The 16670-nt window shown below is 39.8% G+C and overlaps 2 protein-coding genes across 3 annotated transcripts in view; one reads left to right on the plus strand and one right to left on the minus strand.

Moving 5' to 3' along the window:
• On the minus strand, positions 1 to 8963 carry uprt (uracil phosphoribosyltransferase (FUR1) homolog (S. cerevisiae)). The gene is made up of 8 exons (XM_030739787.1): positions 8942 to 8963; positions 7996 to 8227; positions 5056 to 5098; positions 4901 to 4970; positions 4652 to 4714; positions 3572 to 3733; positions 2730 to 2828; positions 1 to 401 (listed from the first exon to the last, which is right to left on the minus strand). The coding sequence occupies exons 1-8, from the start codon at positions 8946 to 8948 to the stop codon at positions 295 to 297; spliced, it is 783 nt and encodes a 260-aa protein (XP_030595647.1). The 5' UTR covers positions 8949 to 8963; the 3' UTR covers positions 1 to 294.
• Positions 8542 to 16670, plus strand: part of abcb7 (ATP-binding cassette, sub-family B (MDR/TAP), member 7) — a 25268-nt gene continuing 17139 nt past the window's right edge. The window contains exons 1-5 of one of the 2 annotated variants that reach the window (XM_030739784.1): positions 8542 to 8721; positions 10230 to 10313; positions 10399 to 10476; positions 11685 to 11804; positions 15554 to 15686. In XM_030739784.1, coding sequence (XP_030595644.1) covers positions 8572 to 8721; positions 10230 to 10313; positions 10399 to 10476; positions 11685 to 11804; positions 15554 to 15686 — 565 coding nt within the window. In that variant the 5' untranslated portion in view covers positions 8542 to 8571. The remainder of the gene's footprint in view (positions 8722 to 10229; positions 10314 to 10398; positions 10477 to 11684; positions 11805 to 15553; positions 15687 to 16670) is intronic. The other variant, XM_030739785.1, reaches the window with a different exon arrangement.

A 16670-nucleotide genomic window follows, 5' to 3' on the forward strand; every position in this document is an offset into this window, starting at 1 on the left:
TGTCTGTAAACAAATATACATTCTTTATTGATCCACCAGATGTTGTAACATGCAAAATAAAATGATCCAAGCTGAACTTTTTACATGGTTATGTGCAGTTTTCTTTCTATAGCATGACTACACAGCATAAAATAAATACATTTCAGTTTGATAAATTTGATATCAGTTTATGAAATTTGTAAATCAAGCAGCAGTATTTGGCACAACGAGGAGAACATGACAAATACAACGCAAATCACATGAAAAACACAACCAAAACAATTTGCAGATCATGTTCCTCAGGTTGTCCTCAACTCAGTCGGTGCCAAAGTACCTCTGTCCAAAATGTGTTGGAGCCACTGGGTGAACTTCTGTTGTCAGGATCGTGATATCTGGGAATTCCTGGATTATAGATTTGGCTCCTAGAAGAGAAATGTACAGTTTCTGTTTGAAACTAAAGGCATCGATGTGTTGAATTAGTAAAAGTAGCTACAGCTACATAAAGCAGCAGCCAAAACATGAATAACTATTTTTCTGAGGTAAGACTGCCATGAAATGCCAGTTCACTTAATTCCCAAGCACAGCTCAGGTCAAACTGACACAGGAGCCCAGACCTTAAGAAGCAACACAACAGACAAATCCTCAATTTTTAAGTTTATACAGCAAACATATTAGTTGCATATTTACACATTCATCTGCTTCCAAACAAAATTATTATTTATCTGGTATTTGGCACTGTTTTTGTTTCTACATCCCCTGAGGGGAAAAATCTACCTTTAAGTCCACCATGTTCATCAGCTACTCTGCTTGCTTCCTACTGTGGCTTTTTAAGTGCCTTTTTGTTAGAGGCAGCTTTCTACTCTAGCTGTAAATGGAGTGAGAATGAACCCATACAAAACAATGAAGTGAAACTCACTATAAAGCACTGTCAACTAAGGGGAACTACAGGGGATCCTGTTGGTTCATTAAAACTCCTTTACCATTGTCAGACACACTGTTAGTCTAAAAATCCTGATTGTAAATTATTAAAAAGAATATGATGGTAGCAGACAATGGCCTAATTCCACATTGATAAGGACACTTACAACAGTTAGTGCAACAACATTTCAGTGGCCTCCAGTAACTAAAAGGAATATACACTCACCAGCCACTTTATTATTAGGTACACCTTGCTAGTATTTTGCCTTCAGAACTGCCTTCATTATTTATGGCACAGATTCAACAATATACTGGAAACATTCCTGAGAGATTTTAGTCTATATTGACATGATAGCATCACAAAGTTGCTGCACATCCATGATGGGAATCTCCTGTGCCACCACACCGCAGTGCTCTACTGGATTGAGATTTGGTGAGTGTGGAGGCCATTTGAGTACAGTAAACTCACTGTAATGTTCAAGAAGCCAGCTTGAGATAATGTGAGCTTTGTGACACAGTGCATTATCCTGCTGGAAGCAGCCATCAGAAGATGAGTATACTGTGGCCATAAAGGGATGGACATGGTTTCATGTTGCTTAATGTTGTTTTGACCCCACCATCTGAGACTCATGAGACCAGGCAATGTTTTTCCAATCTACTATTGTCCAATTTTGGTGAGCCTGTGGGAACTGCAGCCTCAATTTTCCTGTTCTTAGCTGACAGGAGTGGCACCAGGTATGGTCTGCTGCTGCTGAAGCCCATCTGCTTCAAGGTTTGATCTGTTGTGTGTTCAGAGCTGCTCTTATGCATACCTTGGTTGTAACAAGTGGTTTTTTGAGCTGCTGGTGCTTTCCTATCAGTACAAAGCAGTCTGACCTCTGACTTCTGGCATCAACAAGGCATTTTCTCCCAGAGAACTGCTGCTCACTATTTTCTCTTTTTCAGACCATTCTCTGAAAACTCGAGAGATGGCTGTGTGGGAAAATCCCAGCAGATCAGCAGTTTCTGAAATATACAGACCAACACATCTAGCACCAATAACCATGCCATGTTCAAAGTCTCTTAAATCACCTTTCTTAACCCATTCTGATGAATTTCAGTAGGTTATTTTGAACATGACTAGATGCCTACATGCAGTGGGTTGCTGCCATGTGATGAGCTGATTAGATATTTGGATAAATGAGCAGTTGAATAGGTACCTAATGAAGTGGCAGGTGAGCGTAAATGTTGCTAGAAAGAGAATAATACATCCACTTTAAGGTGGTATGAGCTTTACTACATTCACAGTGAGCATCATGATAACTGATCATTTGGACCTGCTGGTAGCATTCAGAAAAAAAGAGCAGCTGAACACTGTACCTAATAAAGAGGCCACTGAGTATATAGTGTACACCAGGATTTAATTACCCAGTGAAAACAGCTTTATAAAGCTTCAACCCCTTTAGAGCATTAAATGGCTTTTTACATTTTATAGCAACATATCCTTCAAATTTAAATGTTTCCTTTGAGTGGAAATAATCCATGAACATCTACATTAAATGTCATGACACTCTGCCCGACAACTAAAGGAGATAAAACTGCCGAGAACATCCAGAAATCACAGGACAACTCTATTTTCTAACGTCATAGCTTGCTGGTGACTGCAGAGCAAACCTTCAGATCAGCAGTGTCACAGAACCTCATTGTGCTTAGCTGCAGAGTGTTTTATGAAGACACTGACGCAGCAGAAACAGGAGTGGAGGAGCAATAGAGGACAAAATGTCTGATCTGGGAGGGGTGGAAAAAAAAAAAACACGCAGGTGATGAGTGCTGTGTTGAGCTGTCTGGCTTACCATGAGGTGTGGAGAACAGGCTGAGTAGGATAATATGTTTGGGCTGCACGCCGTGCTCTATCAGCACCCTCACAGCCTCAATCACGGTGTTCCCTGTACCTGCAGACACAGACAGTATGAGGTTACTCGTCTGCTTCACATTCCAAAAAAAAGTTTATATGTTAAATTCGCTGACTCAGCTTAACAATATGTGACAATTCATAAAAGATTCTTAAAACAAACTACGTAATTGCATTTTAAAAAAATTATTATTAAAATATATGCAACCCATCCATTATAAGCATCTCAAAAAGTAGGTGAGTTGTGTGCTAACTGATTGGCCCATGAGTCTAAGCACTTGGCAGGCTTTAATTTCACATCCAGTTCGCATGCATCAATGAAACCATATGTTCCATCATTCTGACATTATAAAATATACCTTGAGCCTAGCTTGGTTGCATTTTTTTTTTTTTTTTTAAAGCTGAGAACAGAAAAATGCTGCTTTGTGACACAGGGAAACCGGGGCTATTAAGATACTATTTTTGTTGGCCCTCATTATGTTATTCAGCAGCCTGGTGGCTATCTCCCAGGCACTGTATAATTACCCCCATGAGAACCATAATTATCAGAGCAGTGTGAATGGGCCAGCATGATGTGGAAATGCAGAGTTAGTGGTGAAGGTCAACTCAAGGGAGATTTTTCAAAATGAAAAAGAAAAAAAAATACAAAAAACTTCTTTTTACACTTGCACAGAACATCTCTTGACATTTACGTGCAACTGAAGGTGACAAAGTGGAATCACCAGTAAGAAAAGATAGGAGAGAGAAAAAAAAAAAAAAAGAGCTCAGCCCTTAGTTACTTACTGAGAATGGGGTACATGAGCAGCACTTTCCTTCTATACACATCTGGGGGGAACTTGGCATAGTAGACCTTGGCTTTCTGTGTCTCTTCATCACTCTGTATGAGGATCTTGCCAATGCGGATAGAGCGACAGCAATCACGGAGACCCTGCTCCATGGCTTCACCTGTGAGAAAACAAATGGTGGTTGAACGTTTACTCAAATATATTTGTGGTTTGGAGTTGGTGTCGTCATCAGTGGGGATTTCCAGCTGACCCGCACCTACGTGTGATCTGTGGCTCATCTTTCTGGTAAGACGCGCTGATACCAAATCGGTTTGTTTTAAGCACAGTTATGAGCAGCGCTCATCTTAAAGATTTATTTTTTATTTTCCTGAAAACGTTAAAGAAATACAAAGCCATAGGTGATGCCATTTAAAAATCACAATGCTGCATCAGTTTCCCTCCAGCATCTATAACAAATGCAGAACTGCCTGCTTTTCTTACACAACTGCACAGAAAAGTTCACACATTGCTCAAACTCTTAACTTCATTCTGTGAAACTGTCTTCATTTCATTGCAGCGCTCTATCTCGGCTATGTTCAAAGTCAACCCACAAGGATGTGTCAAAGTGGTGTGGAAACCAATAGAAGCAGGTGTTTTGACTTACCTGATGTGTTCAACCTTAAAGGTGCAGTATTTGAGTTTTATACTGTGTTCAACATGCCAACAATTTTAGGTTTTAGTCGAGCGTGACTGTCAAAACAGGCTTTGCAGACAGCTATGGTAACAGTCTCATTAAACCAAAAGGATAGATAACAAGTGTCACTTCTGGTTGTGCGGTCTGCTGACAACAAAGCCTTCAGAGACCATGCACTACAAAAGCAAAGACAAGTAGCTGTCTTACATGCCTAACATAACATTTATATAGCTTAGTATTCAAATGAGAGAGAAGTCTAAGATCCAGTGCAAATGATAACTCAAGCTGATGAGTAAGAGCAGAAGAGATGTCGAGCACGAGTCCACAGCTGCACAGAAGACTTATGTGTTCCTAGGAAAGACACTAATTTGTTTTGATAGGTGTGCTGGAGCAGGTTTAACTTACCACTCCTCATAATGCTGACTCCACAGTTGCCTCTTTCAAACTTGACACCCTCATACTTGTACCCTGAGGGAAAAAATGAAGCAGAAGCAGTCACAAAATGTAGCTGTTCTAAAAAAGCCCACTTAGTCATATCATACTGGAGTTAAAACATCCAGCCACTGGAACCCACTGGTCAAAATCTGGAGCTCCATTTTTGTCTAACCCAGTGTTTAAACCAGAACAATGACTTATTACAGAGATCCTCCTCACCTGTTGGCGTGGTCACTGTGCACTCCGAGTAGGGGAGTTGATTCAGGCCCTCTTCAACTACAAGCCTGATCTGTTTTCCAGGACAAAAACAATGAAACATTATTTATGGAATCTTCACACCCTTACAGAATACTGTAATTACGTCACGATCTTACCAGTCGGTCCGCACAAAACACAAAATCTCCTCTGCTGGTTGTCCTGAAAACATAAATATGAGTTTGAATTAGACTGTTCTAGATCAGGTGGTCGGCAAACTTGACTATCAAAAGGGTCATTTTTAAGCAATTTAAGCAGCAAAAACATCATAGTCTTATGATGGCAACTTATTTAAGGCATTTGTTATGGATTCATGTGAAAAAAGAGTTTCCACAGGACTCTATGTAAGTCTGTAAAATTAAAAGAGACTTCATCAGTCTCTCTCACATTATTGTGAAGGAATTTAGGCCCTGTGTTACTTCAGTTCATTGAGGTTTGCAGACATTTGTTTATGTACAGCTCTCTTAAGGTCCCGCGATAGCATTTCAATCAGGTTGAGGTCTGGACTTTGACTGGACACACTGATTATTTTCTTTTTCAGACATTCTGTTGTAGATTTGTTGTTGTGCTTGGGATCACTGTACTGCTGCATGAGACAATTTTCATCAAGCTGTAGCTGATGGCCTCACATTTGACTCTAGAATACTTCTTGAGGAGACTGGGGTCCTTTAACATCTGTAGGAGACTCTTGCAGATGTTCTACCAATCTATAGTTGCCAGCATTCTCTTTCATGCTGTGGTGTGCTGGGGAGGCAGCATTAGGAAGAGAGATGTGCTGCGGCTGGATAAGTTGGTCAGGCGGGTTGGGTCAATGGTCAGAGTGGAGCTAGACTCTCTGACAACAGTGGCAGAGAGGAAGATATTGGAAAAACTTCTGTCTATCACAGACAATAACAGTCACCCATTACACACCATCATAATGAAACAGAGGACTCTGTTCAGTGGAAGGCTGCTCTCACAGAACTGCTCAACTGACACATCATTTGTTCCAAGAGCCATCAGACTTTGACATAAAATCATCATTACATATGTTGGTGATCGTATTGGTTTGAATGTACAGACACTTTTATCTGCACATTTACAGTTAATTATCTTTACAGTAACTAATTTGATGTTTGATAGTCTGTAAATCTGTCACTTTATCTCTTTATTACTATACAATGTCACTTGCATTGTTGCACATCCATCTGTACATTGATGATTATCCATATATATACTGCACTACCGGACTCATTGTATCCCTGTATTCTTTGTTTTTAGAACCCTAAGTCCTTGTACAGCTTACTATAGTTTGTATAGTTTATATAACTACCTCTATTGTTTGAATTTAGCCTTATTGTTTGTATTTAATTGTGTGTTTTAAGCTGCTGGATGCCCTAATTTCCTTTGGGATCAATTAAGTATCTATCTATCTATGCAGAATAATTTATGGTCAACTCAGTGACTGCAGGGTGCCCAGGTCCTGTAGCTGCAAAATAAACTCAAAACATCACCCCTCCTCCACCGTGCATCACAGTTAGCATGCAGTGTTTGTGCTGATGAGCTTTGTCTGGTTTTCAAAAACATGCACTGTGGCCAAACATCTTGTGGTTTGTTCAGCTCAACTTTGCAAACCTAAGCTGTACTTGCAATGTTTTGAGAGCAGAGGCTTTCTCCTGACAACCCTTCAAAACAAACCATACTTGTTCAGTCTTTTTTTTTTTTTTTTTTTTTTTTTTTTTTTAAGAGGACTGTCATGAACTTTCACATTTAATATATTAACTGAGGCCTAGAGAGTGAGATGTAGCTCTTGGGCTTTTTGCAGTTTCTCTGAGCATTGCACGGTCTGAACTTGGGGTGAATTTACTGGGGCATTCATTCCTGAAAAGATTGTGGCATTGTGTTAACATATACCTGAATGCTCCAGACCAGTGAAGTAAACTTCTACTTTCATAGAGGTGCTCCCACTTGGTGATGATCAATGAATCATGGAAGCACTAAAGATGTAGTTCATTTTTTACAGCACTGCACAGTCCTGTGGAAATTGTATATATGTTTTTTTTTTTTTAACTTGATTCTTATCCCGTTTTAATGAAGGTGACACAGCCTATTATATACAAGTTAGCCTATCACAATACTAATAGGTGTAAAAAAAAAATTTTTTTTGCAGTGGTTTATTTATGATTATCTAATAATTTAGCTTTGCATTTTCATTACAACAATACCATGTTGTTCCATTTATGATCATCAACTTCAGCAAATAGAAAGGTAAAATATTCATATGAATATCATTTTCTGTCAAAGCCACAGTGAGCCACCACATGCATTTCTGGAGCTGGTTGATACTCACTGCTCTTATTTTACTGCTTCAATTTCAAATCTTTTTGTGTGGAACAGATGGTAATTATTTCTCTTTGTATTTGGTAAAGTAACATGAGGCAACAGCTACAAAATGTCATAGCTGAAATTATTTGACTTTTCCTTGAAGCGTAACATTAGTCACATGCACGGACAGCATCACATAACATGTTTTTTTTTTTTTTTTAACCATGTTGCTTTGCTATTGAAGCTACATGGGCCATTCCATTTCAACTGACCAAATCTAAGAAAAAAATCCCAGCCTGACCATCTCTGATTTCCCTGAAAAAAACCCAAAAATTTACAACCAAATATCTGCTACTATGACTTCATGGTAGTAGTTAACTTGTTCTCTAGATACAGCCATTTGAAAATGGCTCCACAGAAAAGGCTCGAAAACACCCCTGACTTCATCACAAAATATTTCTAAGAACAAACTAATAACACTCGAGAGATAAAATTTAGTAGTTTCCCTATTAAGAAGTGTGCCACACCATTGGAATTTTTTTTTAGGGAAATGAGAGATGGTCAGGCTGGAAGCATTTGGTCAGTTAACGTGAGATGATCCACATGTTTACAGAGAGTGAGATATTTAAGCCCAAGACTGTTTTTTTAATACTACACTAAGATTTGAAATGTGCTACACAATGTTTGGCCTGACATATGTGGTATGATTTTAAACTCTATGACTGTGTGTCAGTAAAGGAGCGTGAGGAACTCACTTGTCCCTGATTATTGTCTGTAATTCACGGATCTGGTCGTTCAGAGGAAGCAGCTTAAGCTGGGGTCCGAGACTGTCCTGGCTGACAGGCTGTGTGGTGGCATCGCTCGATTCAGAGTTGGACACAACTGCAGGGACACTGCTGCTACTGTTTGCAAACCGAACTTGCTTCATTGGGTGCTCCTGGCCACTGCTCACATTGTTCAGCTGCTGATTGTGGCATGGCATCCTGACTAAAAGAAATATATTACTTAAGCTAAAACCAGCTAGCTTCCCGCTTACTAACGATGTGCCAAAAGGAAGACAACGTGCTCCTCCGTTAGCTTCAACTCTCAGTTTATGCTTCAAGCTGCCACCGCACAAACACCGTCTGTTAGGACCACACTCACAGATATGCAGACACCCAAAGACGTCGTCTTAAAATCAGTTCGCTGCTGTTATTTTCCCCTCCCGCAAAAAAGACAAACGCAGCGTTTAGAAGTCCTACTCGCCCGTTAGCTTTGACACTGACAACGGTGAAGAAGACCGGATATGACGCACCCGGTGTGTTGACTAACTACCTTCCTTCCTTGTCAACATGGCGCCGATGTTGGCACCGCTAAAATGCGGCATTCACTTTCAAAGACGAAAACTAGCACTTCTCATTCGACAGACGAGCTCGTATCGTGTCTGGAATAAAAGTCGTAATGAGCCACGGACGGACCATGGACGCCAAAACGCACATCTGGTGAGTGAGGACACGGCTGGTCAGTGAGGACGCGGTGTTTTTTGTAGCACAGCCAGCAGCAGCAGGCAAGGGCAGAGATAAAAAGTGACTCCAAGTAACTTCTAGGAATGTTGCCGCGATAGATGGTTTGTCATTTGGTTTGTTTGAGAGACAAGGACATGTCATTTGTCAAACAGACGTTTTGTGTTTGCGTTAAGCAGCTGGCTAACTACTAGCTCACCTTCCATTAACTTAACCAGTTAGTTAGTTAGGTTACTCGTGTTGACATTGCGTCATAACGTCGCCGTTGGTTTTGACCAACGTCAACTGAACGGACAGCACGTCTAAGTTAAGGAGTTTTCTTAACAATAGCATCCAGTATGTTTGTATGTGTTAACCCCGTAACCCGTCAGAGGTCTTAGTCACGTGTCATCTGCTTTTTACTTAAAACTTAGATAAGACTGTCCCACCCCGACAAACTCAGTATAACTGTCATCTCATGTAAACGCATTGTTATTGATTATTTGGCACATTTACATTTATTCATTACCAACTCACACTATCACACCTGATCACAGTCCCGTTTCATGTGTCAGGTACTCGTGTGATACTAGAAGATGTTCACTGTCATTTCATGTTTTATTAAACATGCTTTTTATCTGATAACTTAATATGGGAGGTCAAAACAGAGAAGAGGGACGTTTGCAGCCGTGCTAAACATATTAAACCACGTGCTTCACCCATAGACATGCGTGCATTGATTGGAGTCTTATTACAGGATAGGCTTAGAACCATCCTTTAGGCATGTGGGTAGTTTTCATCCAGTATAAATCATTACTGTGCTTAAATTTGGTCTTTATTTTTTCAGGGTTTCAAAAGTTTGCAGAGACTTTTTAAAAAAAAAAAAAAAGTTTAACCAAATTCTCTTCTGCTTGTTTTGTTTCATAACCTTTGAACTCTGACTAAGGGTGCTTTAAATTTAGGTGAAACCACATAAAGAGAAAAATATTTGTTTTTAGTGCCCTAAGTCCTTGTACAGGTTAGTTTATACAGCATAGTTTGTATAGTTATATAGCTACCTCTATTGTTTGTATTTAATTGTGTGTTTTAAGCTGCTGGAAGCCCTACTTTCCTTTGGGATCAATAAAGTATCTATCTACCAATAGATCTATTTATCTAGAAGAGTTCATGTTCAGTGACTGCAGGGTGCCCAGGCCCTGTAGCTGCAAAATAAGCTCAAATCATCACCCCTTCTCCATCGTGCATCACAGTTAGAATGCAGTGCTTGTGCTGATGTGCTTTGCTTGGTCTTTCAGAAATGTGCACTGTGGCCAAACATCCTGTGGTTTGTTCAGATCAACTTTGCAAACCTAAGCTGTGGTGACCTGAATTGTTTTTGGGCTATTTTAGCATTTTTTTGCTTTTATTTACTGTTATTGTTTCTCAGTGTTTCTAAGTGTTAAAACAGCAGTAAATTAAGGGATAAGAGGAATAAACATCAGTAAAATTAGTGGTCTCATGTCTTTCAGTTAAGTTCCCCGCCACACCTACGAACAGCCACATGGAGTACGAACAGGAGCGAAAACAGTCGTCGGATTTTGGAGGCTGCAAAAGTAAGTGTGTATTAAGAAATAATTGTGCATTGGTGTCTTGCTATTAAAGTCAGACATAGAGTAATGATGAGTGCTGCTTCCACAGCACTTTCAGGTGACAGACAAACGGACATGCTGGCATGGACATGCAGGGGGAGGACTAAGCGCAGATCCAAAAAATGTGGTGAGTGTGGCACCATGTTTTAGTGACTATTCAATGCAGCTTTTTATGTTCATATGCATAGAAATTAAAGAGTGCATGAAACTGATCATTTTAAAAAATGCAGATTTTAATGTCAGTGCCAAGGTAATTAACACCATGCACAAGTATGATTGTGGGCAACAGAGTTCACCACGTACATAGGTTATGTCATTGGCTCTACAAAGATTTAAATTGCATCCAAATCAACTGAGTATCTGTTAGGATCAACATGCTTTTTTATTGGATTTTTTTTTTTTTCTAATGTTCCGAAGGTTAATAAGTGATGATTTATTATTTCCTATATGAATGAAATTCTGTCTGTGAAAATTGGGTTAGGGGTCTAAACTTTCAGTAAACTCTTAAAAAAACTGCTTAACTGCCTAATAGATAAAGCTCTAAAACAGAAATCTTGGGAATTGTGCAAAAACTTGTGTTAACTGCTTGAAAATATACAGTACAGGTTATATTAACTGAGGCTTAATCAACAATGTTAAATATTGAGTTTAACTCTGAAAGCTGTGTTACATTTAATAATTCCAGGTAAAACAAATAACTGTAACGAAGTTAGGCCTTAGCCGTAACCACTCTCCTCCACTCATACAGAAACTTCAGTAGTGCATTAAACTGTTAATTTGAATCCTCCCTCAGCAGTGTCACAGATTGCTGATCGTATTTGATTAAAAGCAGGTGTTGGGTGCACTTTCACTGTAATTTGTTAGGAGTTGCTGCCATACAGCAGTGTCGTAACATGGTGCCACCATATTGAGTGGATTAGAGGAATTACTGCATATTCTCCGGCCTGTGGAGAGTCCCCGTGGCAGATGTGTGTTGGAGCGTGGGTAAACAGCTATGCTGGCACCAGTGGGATCTCGGCCTCAGCTGGGATGACAGCCCAGGTATCTCATGGGACTTGTAGTGTCAGACTGGATCCCCAAGTCCACCTGGAGACTCTGCTGTCATTGTGGCTGGCATATCTCCTTGGGGACTCCTGTTGACATTTGATGTTCTATGTGTGTGCCCAGAAAGCCATCTTTAGGTTATTTGGATTGTCAACACTGAATGCAAAAGACACGGTAGTTGGCAGCATTGTCAAATATGGCAAGTTAGAATGTTAACGTGGTAGTTATCTCACATATTTTACCTGATGTTCTGTTGAATAAATAAAATTTGCGGTTGTATCTTTCACACAGCTGAAGGAGGTGAATTCAGCCCAAATCCTGTCAGCTATGCTGTCTTATGTGTGGCCAAAGGATAGACCTGACCTGCGGGCCCGTGTCGCTCTCTCTCTGGGCCTGCTCGCTGGAGCCAAGGTAACTTTCATTTCTCTTACTTATTTTTGTTTATGTCATATAAAGTTAATTTCATTTGACAGGTGATAAGACATGTTACTTAGACTTATCTAACAGCTGATATTTGTATCACATTACTTCTGCTTTATGCTTTGTGGATTTGTTCCACCCTGAAGAAAAAGGTACTAACAGCAGCTAATGCCCTCCCGCCCTTGAGACATTAGGACCCAGATATTCTTAGATGAAAGCAAGATACTTTGACAAAATAAACTTAGCTGATTAGATGGTTAGAGTTGTTAACTTGCACAAACCCCCTGCAGTCTTCACTCATCATATATTCCCACAGCTTCAGTCATTCTTGCATGTTGCTGCTTATTTTTAATTTGTTGCCTGTTTTCAAAAGAGATGCATTATAGAGAATTGGTAATTGCAAATGAGGATTATTAATTTCTCCCCTGGTAGATGTTTTAGGCAAGGGCATCATCAGGATGTTTAAAAAAAAAAAATAGTACCCTAAGTCATGTGAGTGGCTTTTCACAGTGAAACACAGCAACAAAGGTTTAACAGCTGACATCAGTTAAACCCACTAGATTATTTATAACTGTCTTCATAAAAAGTAGTATGCACTGTACAAAGATGAAGCAGTTTGCAAATCATTTAAGTCCTATATTTAATTTAAAAAGTAAAGACAGCAAATCCGTTTTCTACACTGAGAAATTGTTAGATTTTTTTTTTTTTTTTTAAATGTTGTAAATGAGGGGCACGGGCAACAAAAACCTAGAAATATGTATAATGCTAAAAAATAACCTACATGAAAACTAATTAGGCTGTTTGACAATAAGAGAGGCAAAAAAGTAAAAAAAAAAAAAAAAGCATCACATCAGTTTTTATCATCTACAGTACCTGATATTAAAACATTCACAGAATCTGGAGAAATCTCTAAATAATGGACAAAAAGCAGGAAACCAGTGCTGAAAAGCTTTCAAACCACTGTTACTGGGTTCATCGCTGTTACAGAACGAAGTGATACAAAACAGTGGCAAACATAGATCATCCACACTTTGTTGAACAGTTTTGCTGTCATCAAATAAAAAAAAGACATACATTTCTAGAAAAAAAGAAACGCATCAACTTCAGCACATGCTATGTGTTGTTGGTACTACAAGATGTAAGATCTGTGAAGAATGCCAGTGTTCAGCCAAGTCATTTGAATGGGCCTAACAAGGTTCCTGAACAGTGACTTGTGGTAGTGAAGGCTGCAGAATCACAGATTTTTGTTAGTGTTTTTCACAGCAATATGGTGCACTACTACATCATGCTTGGTTGTTGTTATTTGTCACCAGCTCGTCTTTTTTTTGTTTGTTTGTTTTTGTTTGTTTGTTTGGCACTGTTGTTGGAGTTTGGGACTGATATGAAAAGCCTGATAATAATGTGAATGTGAAGTGCTCTGAAGCCCAACAGATGAAATTTGGCTCTTCAGTTTTGCTTTCATGACTCAGTTCAGTCATTTTCAATGGAAAACAAAACCCAACAAACTAACAAATAAACCTTTACAACATGTAATGCTTGCTATTTTTATTTGTACAGAAATGGTACAAGGATGGAATCATTTAGTCATTAATTACACCAGCACTTCATTATTTTGCATGAAGCTGACCTGTAGCTTCACTTTTCTATACAGTGACTATATACATCCACCCATTTGTGTGACCGCTTATCCTGTTCAGGATCACAGGGTTGGGTGGAGCCAACCTATCTCAGATATTATAGGGCGAGGGGCAGGTAGATCCTGGACAGGCCCCTCAGGCTGTTGCAGGAAACGGTGCCTGCATCTCTTTTCATGTAAATTTGAGTTGATAAACACTGCTCATAAATGCATGTTGCTTTTGGTTTTCTGTCATCCCAGAAGCAATTAAAAACTGAATCTCATTATCATTTTTGTCACACCAATAGCTGTACTGGTAGTTTCTAGGATGATATATATATATTTTTTTTGCTTCTATCATCTTGTGGGCCTTAAGTTTTCTTTGACAATTTCCTACAATGATTCTGTGCTACGAGTTACAAGCGACTCTGTAATAATGTACTAACAGCTACTTTCAGCTACTCCCTTATTCAAAAGGGGTCGCCGCAGCAGGTAGCTCTACTGTAGTACACTTAGCATATTAGAGCACCAGTCTTATTTTTGAAATGATGTTTATTTAAAAAAAAATTGCTTACTTAATCAGATAACCTCTCAGCTCTGACCACCCTGTGTTCAAACAACATGAGCACTCACCATAGGTGATCACATTTGGTGAAGATCCCATGTAAAACTAAAAAACAGTGTGCATTTAAAACAGCATCTTATGAAATAATTAATCGCATACACCAATCATCGCGTGATGCAATGATTGGTGTATCCTTCTTTTGTTGATGGTCTCTAATTTACACCCTGGAAAACAATCACAAATTCACAGCTCCTCAATAAGCGTGTCCTGCTGCCACTCAGCATGGCTCCCTCTAGTGTGTGCTAAAGAGGAGAGAGCGCGCACATGCAATCCAATCTTCTCCTCCTATTTTCCTGCTTGGCTGGAGTTAACCTTGATTTCTCCAGTATGTCTGTTTGAACTGAAACCACCAACAGTGTGGATGCAATTTTTAAATCAGCAGAATAATTATGCGGTTAAAGTGCATCACACCTCTGTGAGGGACATTATCAATGACATTTTCATTTCAAATAAATAATTATATATTAGCTCTTGTTTTTGTCGCCCTCAAATAAAGCTTTCTCTGTCTGTATGCCTTGCTATAAGCTTAAGCTAATTCTTTGTAGCCTGAAGCCTTTTTCTACTTGACACAGCATCTCTATTATGGGATGACACACTGCGAGGTACAGATTGACATAGTGTCAATTTAATCTCCAGCATTGCCCGTTAATGGATTTAAAGAGCGCATCCAACCTTATCATGTATTAGTGGTAAAATTGAGGACATGTTTTGGCCCTGTGATAATAGGCTCAGGCTATTTTTGTGACATGTTCTGTTGTCTTGGTAGCAAAGTGGCAGATATTGTTTTTCCTTGAGGGACTCAGAGGACTTCTATTGTCTGAGCATAATACCCAAGAGTATAAAGCAGGAACCCTAGAGATGCGGTTTTTGCACTTTAAATGGGGTGTTATTAGGTGTCCTTTTACATCAGAGGTGATATAGGTTGATGTCATACATTTGCTGTTGATATTTTATCAAAATTATATCACACGGGATTTGATAGGGGTAAAGGAACATAAATTAACCCTCCCCCGTGTTAGAGGTTGAGATGTTCAAATGAAATGGTTTTTAAAAATGAAAATGCTTTGCTCTGTGATGCTGTGTTCTCTGTCTGTCCTAATGCGCAGCAGACCGCCCAGCCTGAGTCACACAGCTGTCCCTGTGCTTTTAATTAGCCCTAATAACCATTTCAATTCCATTAGCAGGAAGCACCAGCCTCCTCTCCAGCACCACCACAACCAGTCAAGATGAAAACACGTGCATGCATGCACATTAACACAGCATACCATGCATACACATATCTGAATGCACCTGAATGGTAATGTTGGTTTGACAGTGTAACAATGGAATTCTACTTTCTAGACTCTTGAGGTTTGCATACACAGAGACACCTCAGAAAGCCAAAAAGAGGGGTCTGGACGCATATGTCGGTTTAATAGGCTATTTGAAACTGTTGCCACTTTTTTTTTTTTTTTGTTCCCCTCCTCTGAGTGTTTTGTCCCTCCCTCTCTGCCTTCCCAGATCACCAATGTGATGGTGCCCTTCATGTTTAAGTATGCAGTGGACGAGCTTAACCAGATGTCGGGACACATGCTGAACCTAAATGACGCGCCAAGCACCGTGGCTACCATGGCAACGGCCGTGCTGATTGGCTGTAAGTCCCAGACTTGTATTGCACTGGCAGGTGCCGCGCTCATCAGATGGGACTATGGGACTGCCTATTATCTACAGGCTGACCTTTCTCACCACATTCATATCAATGCCGCGCCGCAACCTCTGCTACTCGCTCACATTATTTACATTATGAGCTTCGTTCTGTGTCTGAGTTCCATTCCTTGTAATCCTCACGACCCTCTCGTGAGTGCTGAGGATGATCATGTATGATACCCGTGCGCTCTCAAGGCAAACAGAGGTGAATAGATGTGTAAAGCAGCGGAGAAGAAATTGCAAATGTCCTTTTGAAACTGGTCGGGTTTTTTTTTTTTTTTTTTTTTTGTGTTGTGCCGAGGCCAGGGTTGTTTCTTTCACTTCTTCTTTGAGGTCACCTTTTCTTCTCTTTGTCCAAATGGGCCTGTGAGTACAAAAAAGACTCAGCAGTAAGATGTGAATGTGACGTTTCTTCCTGATTAGAGTATGATTTCTTGGAACTGCTGATGGAAAGCAATATAAAATGAATAAACATGACAGTACTGACAACCAGTGCAAGTCACTGTGGCCTTGGCTATAAACTAGCCCTGTAGCCACTTGTCGTAATAAGCCCACTTAGGTTTTGTACACTGGTACTACAGTTGGAGCACATGACCAGACCTCAAGATGAGATGAATTAGGATGACAAAGAAAAATGAAGAGGAAGCTGTTTAAAAATAGGGAATGTTTTTTTTTTTTTTTTTTTTTTTTTTCTTTCCCTCTTGTCTCCTCTTCTTCATGATACTGGGGACCCAGTACTTGTAGCTTGCAGTGTCTGGTGTAATTTGGCTGAAAAGGGTGCACCGTGCTCATCCTACCTTGTCAGATGTGGACACATTGTTCATTAGATGAGCATTCCTATTTAACGCCACATTACAGCCCCACGAAGACCAGCAGACAGAGTGATTATTGCCCTGACTTTGGTCTCAGCAGATGTGCCATGTATTCACAC

Source organism: Archocentrus centrarchus, chromosome 10, assembly GCF_007364275.1.
Source record: "Archocentrus centrarchus isolate MPI-CPG fArcCen1 chromosome 10, fArcCen1, whole genome shotgun sequence".
NCBI lineage: Eukaryota > Metazoa > Chordata > Actinopteri > Cichliformes > Cichlidae > Archocentrus > Archocentrus centrarchus.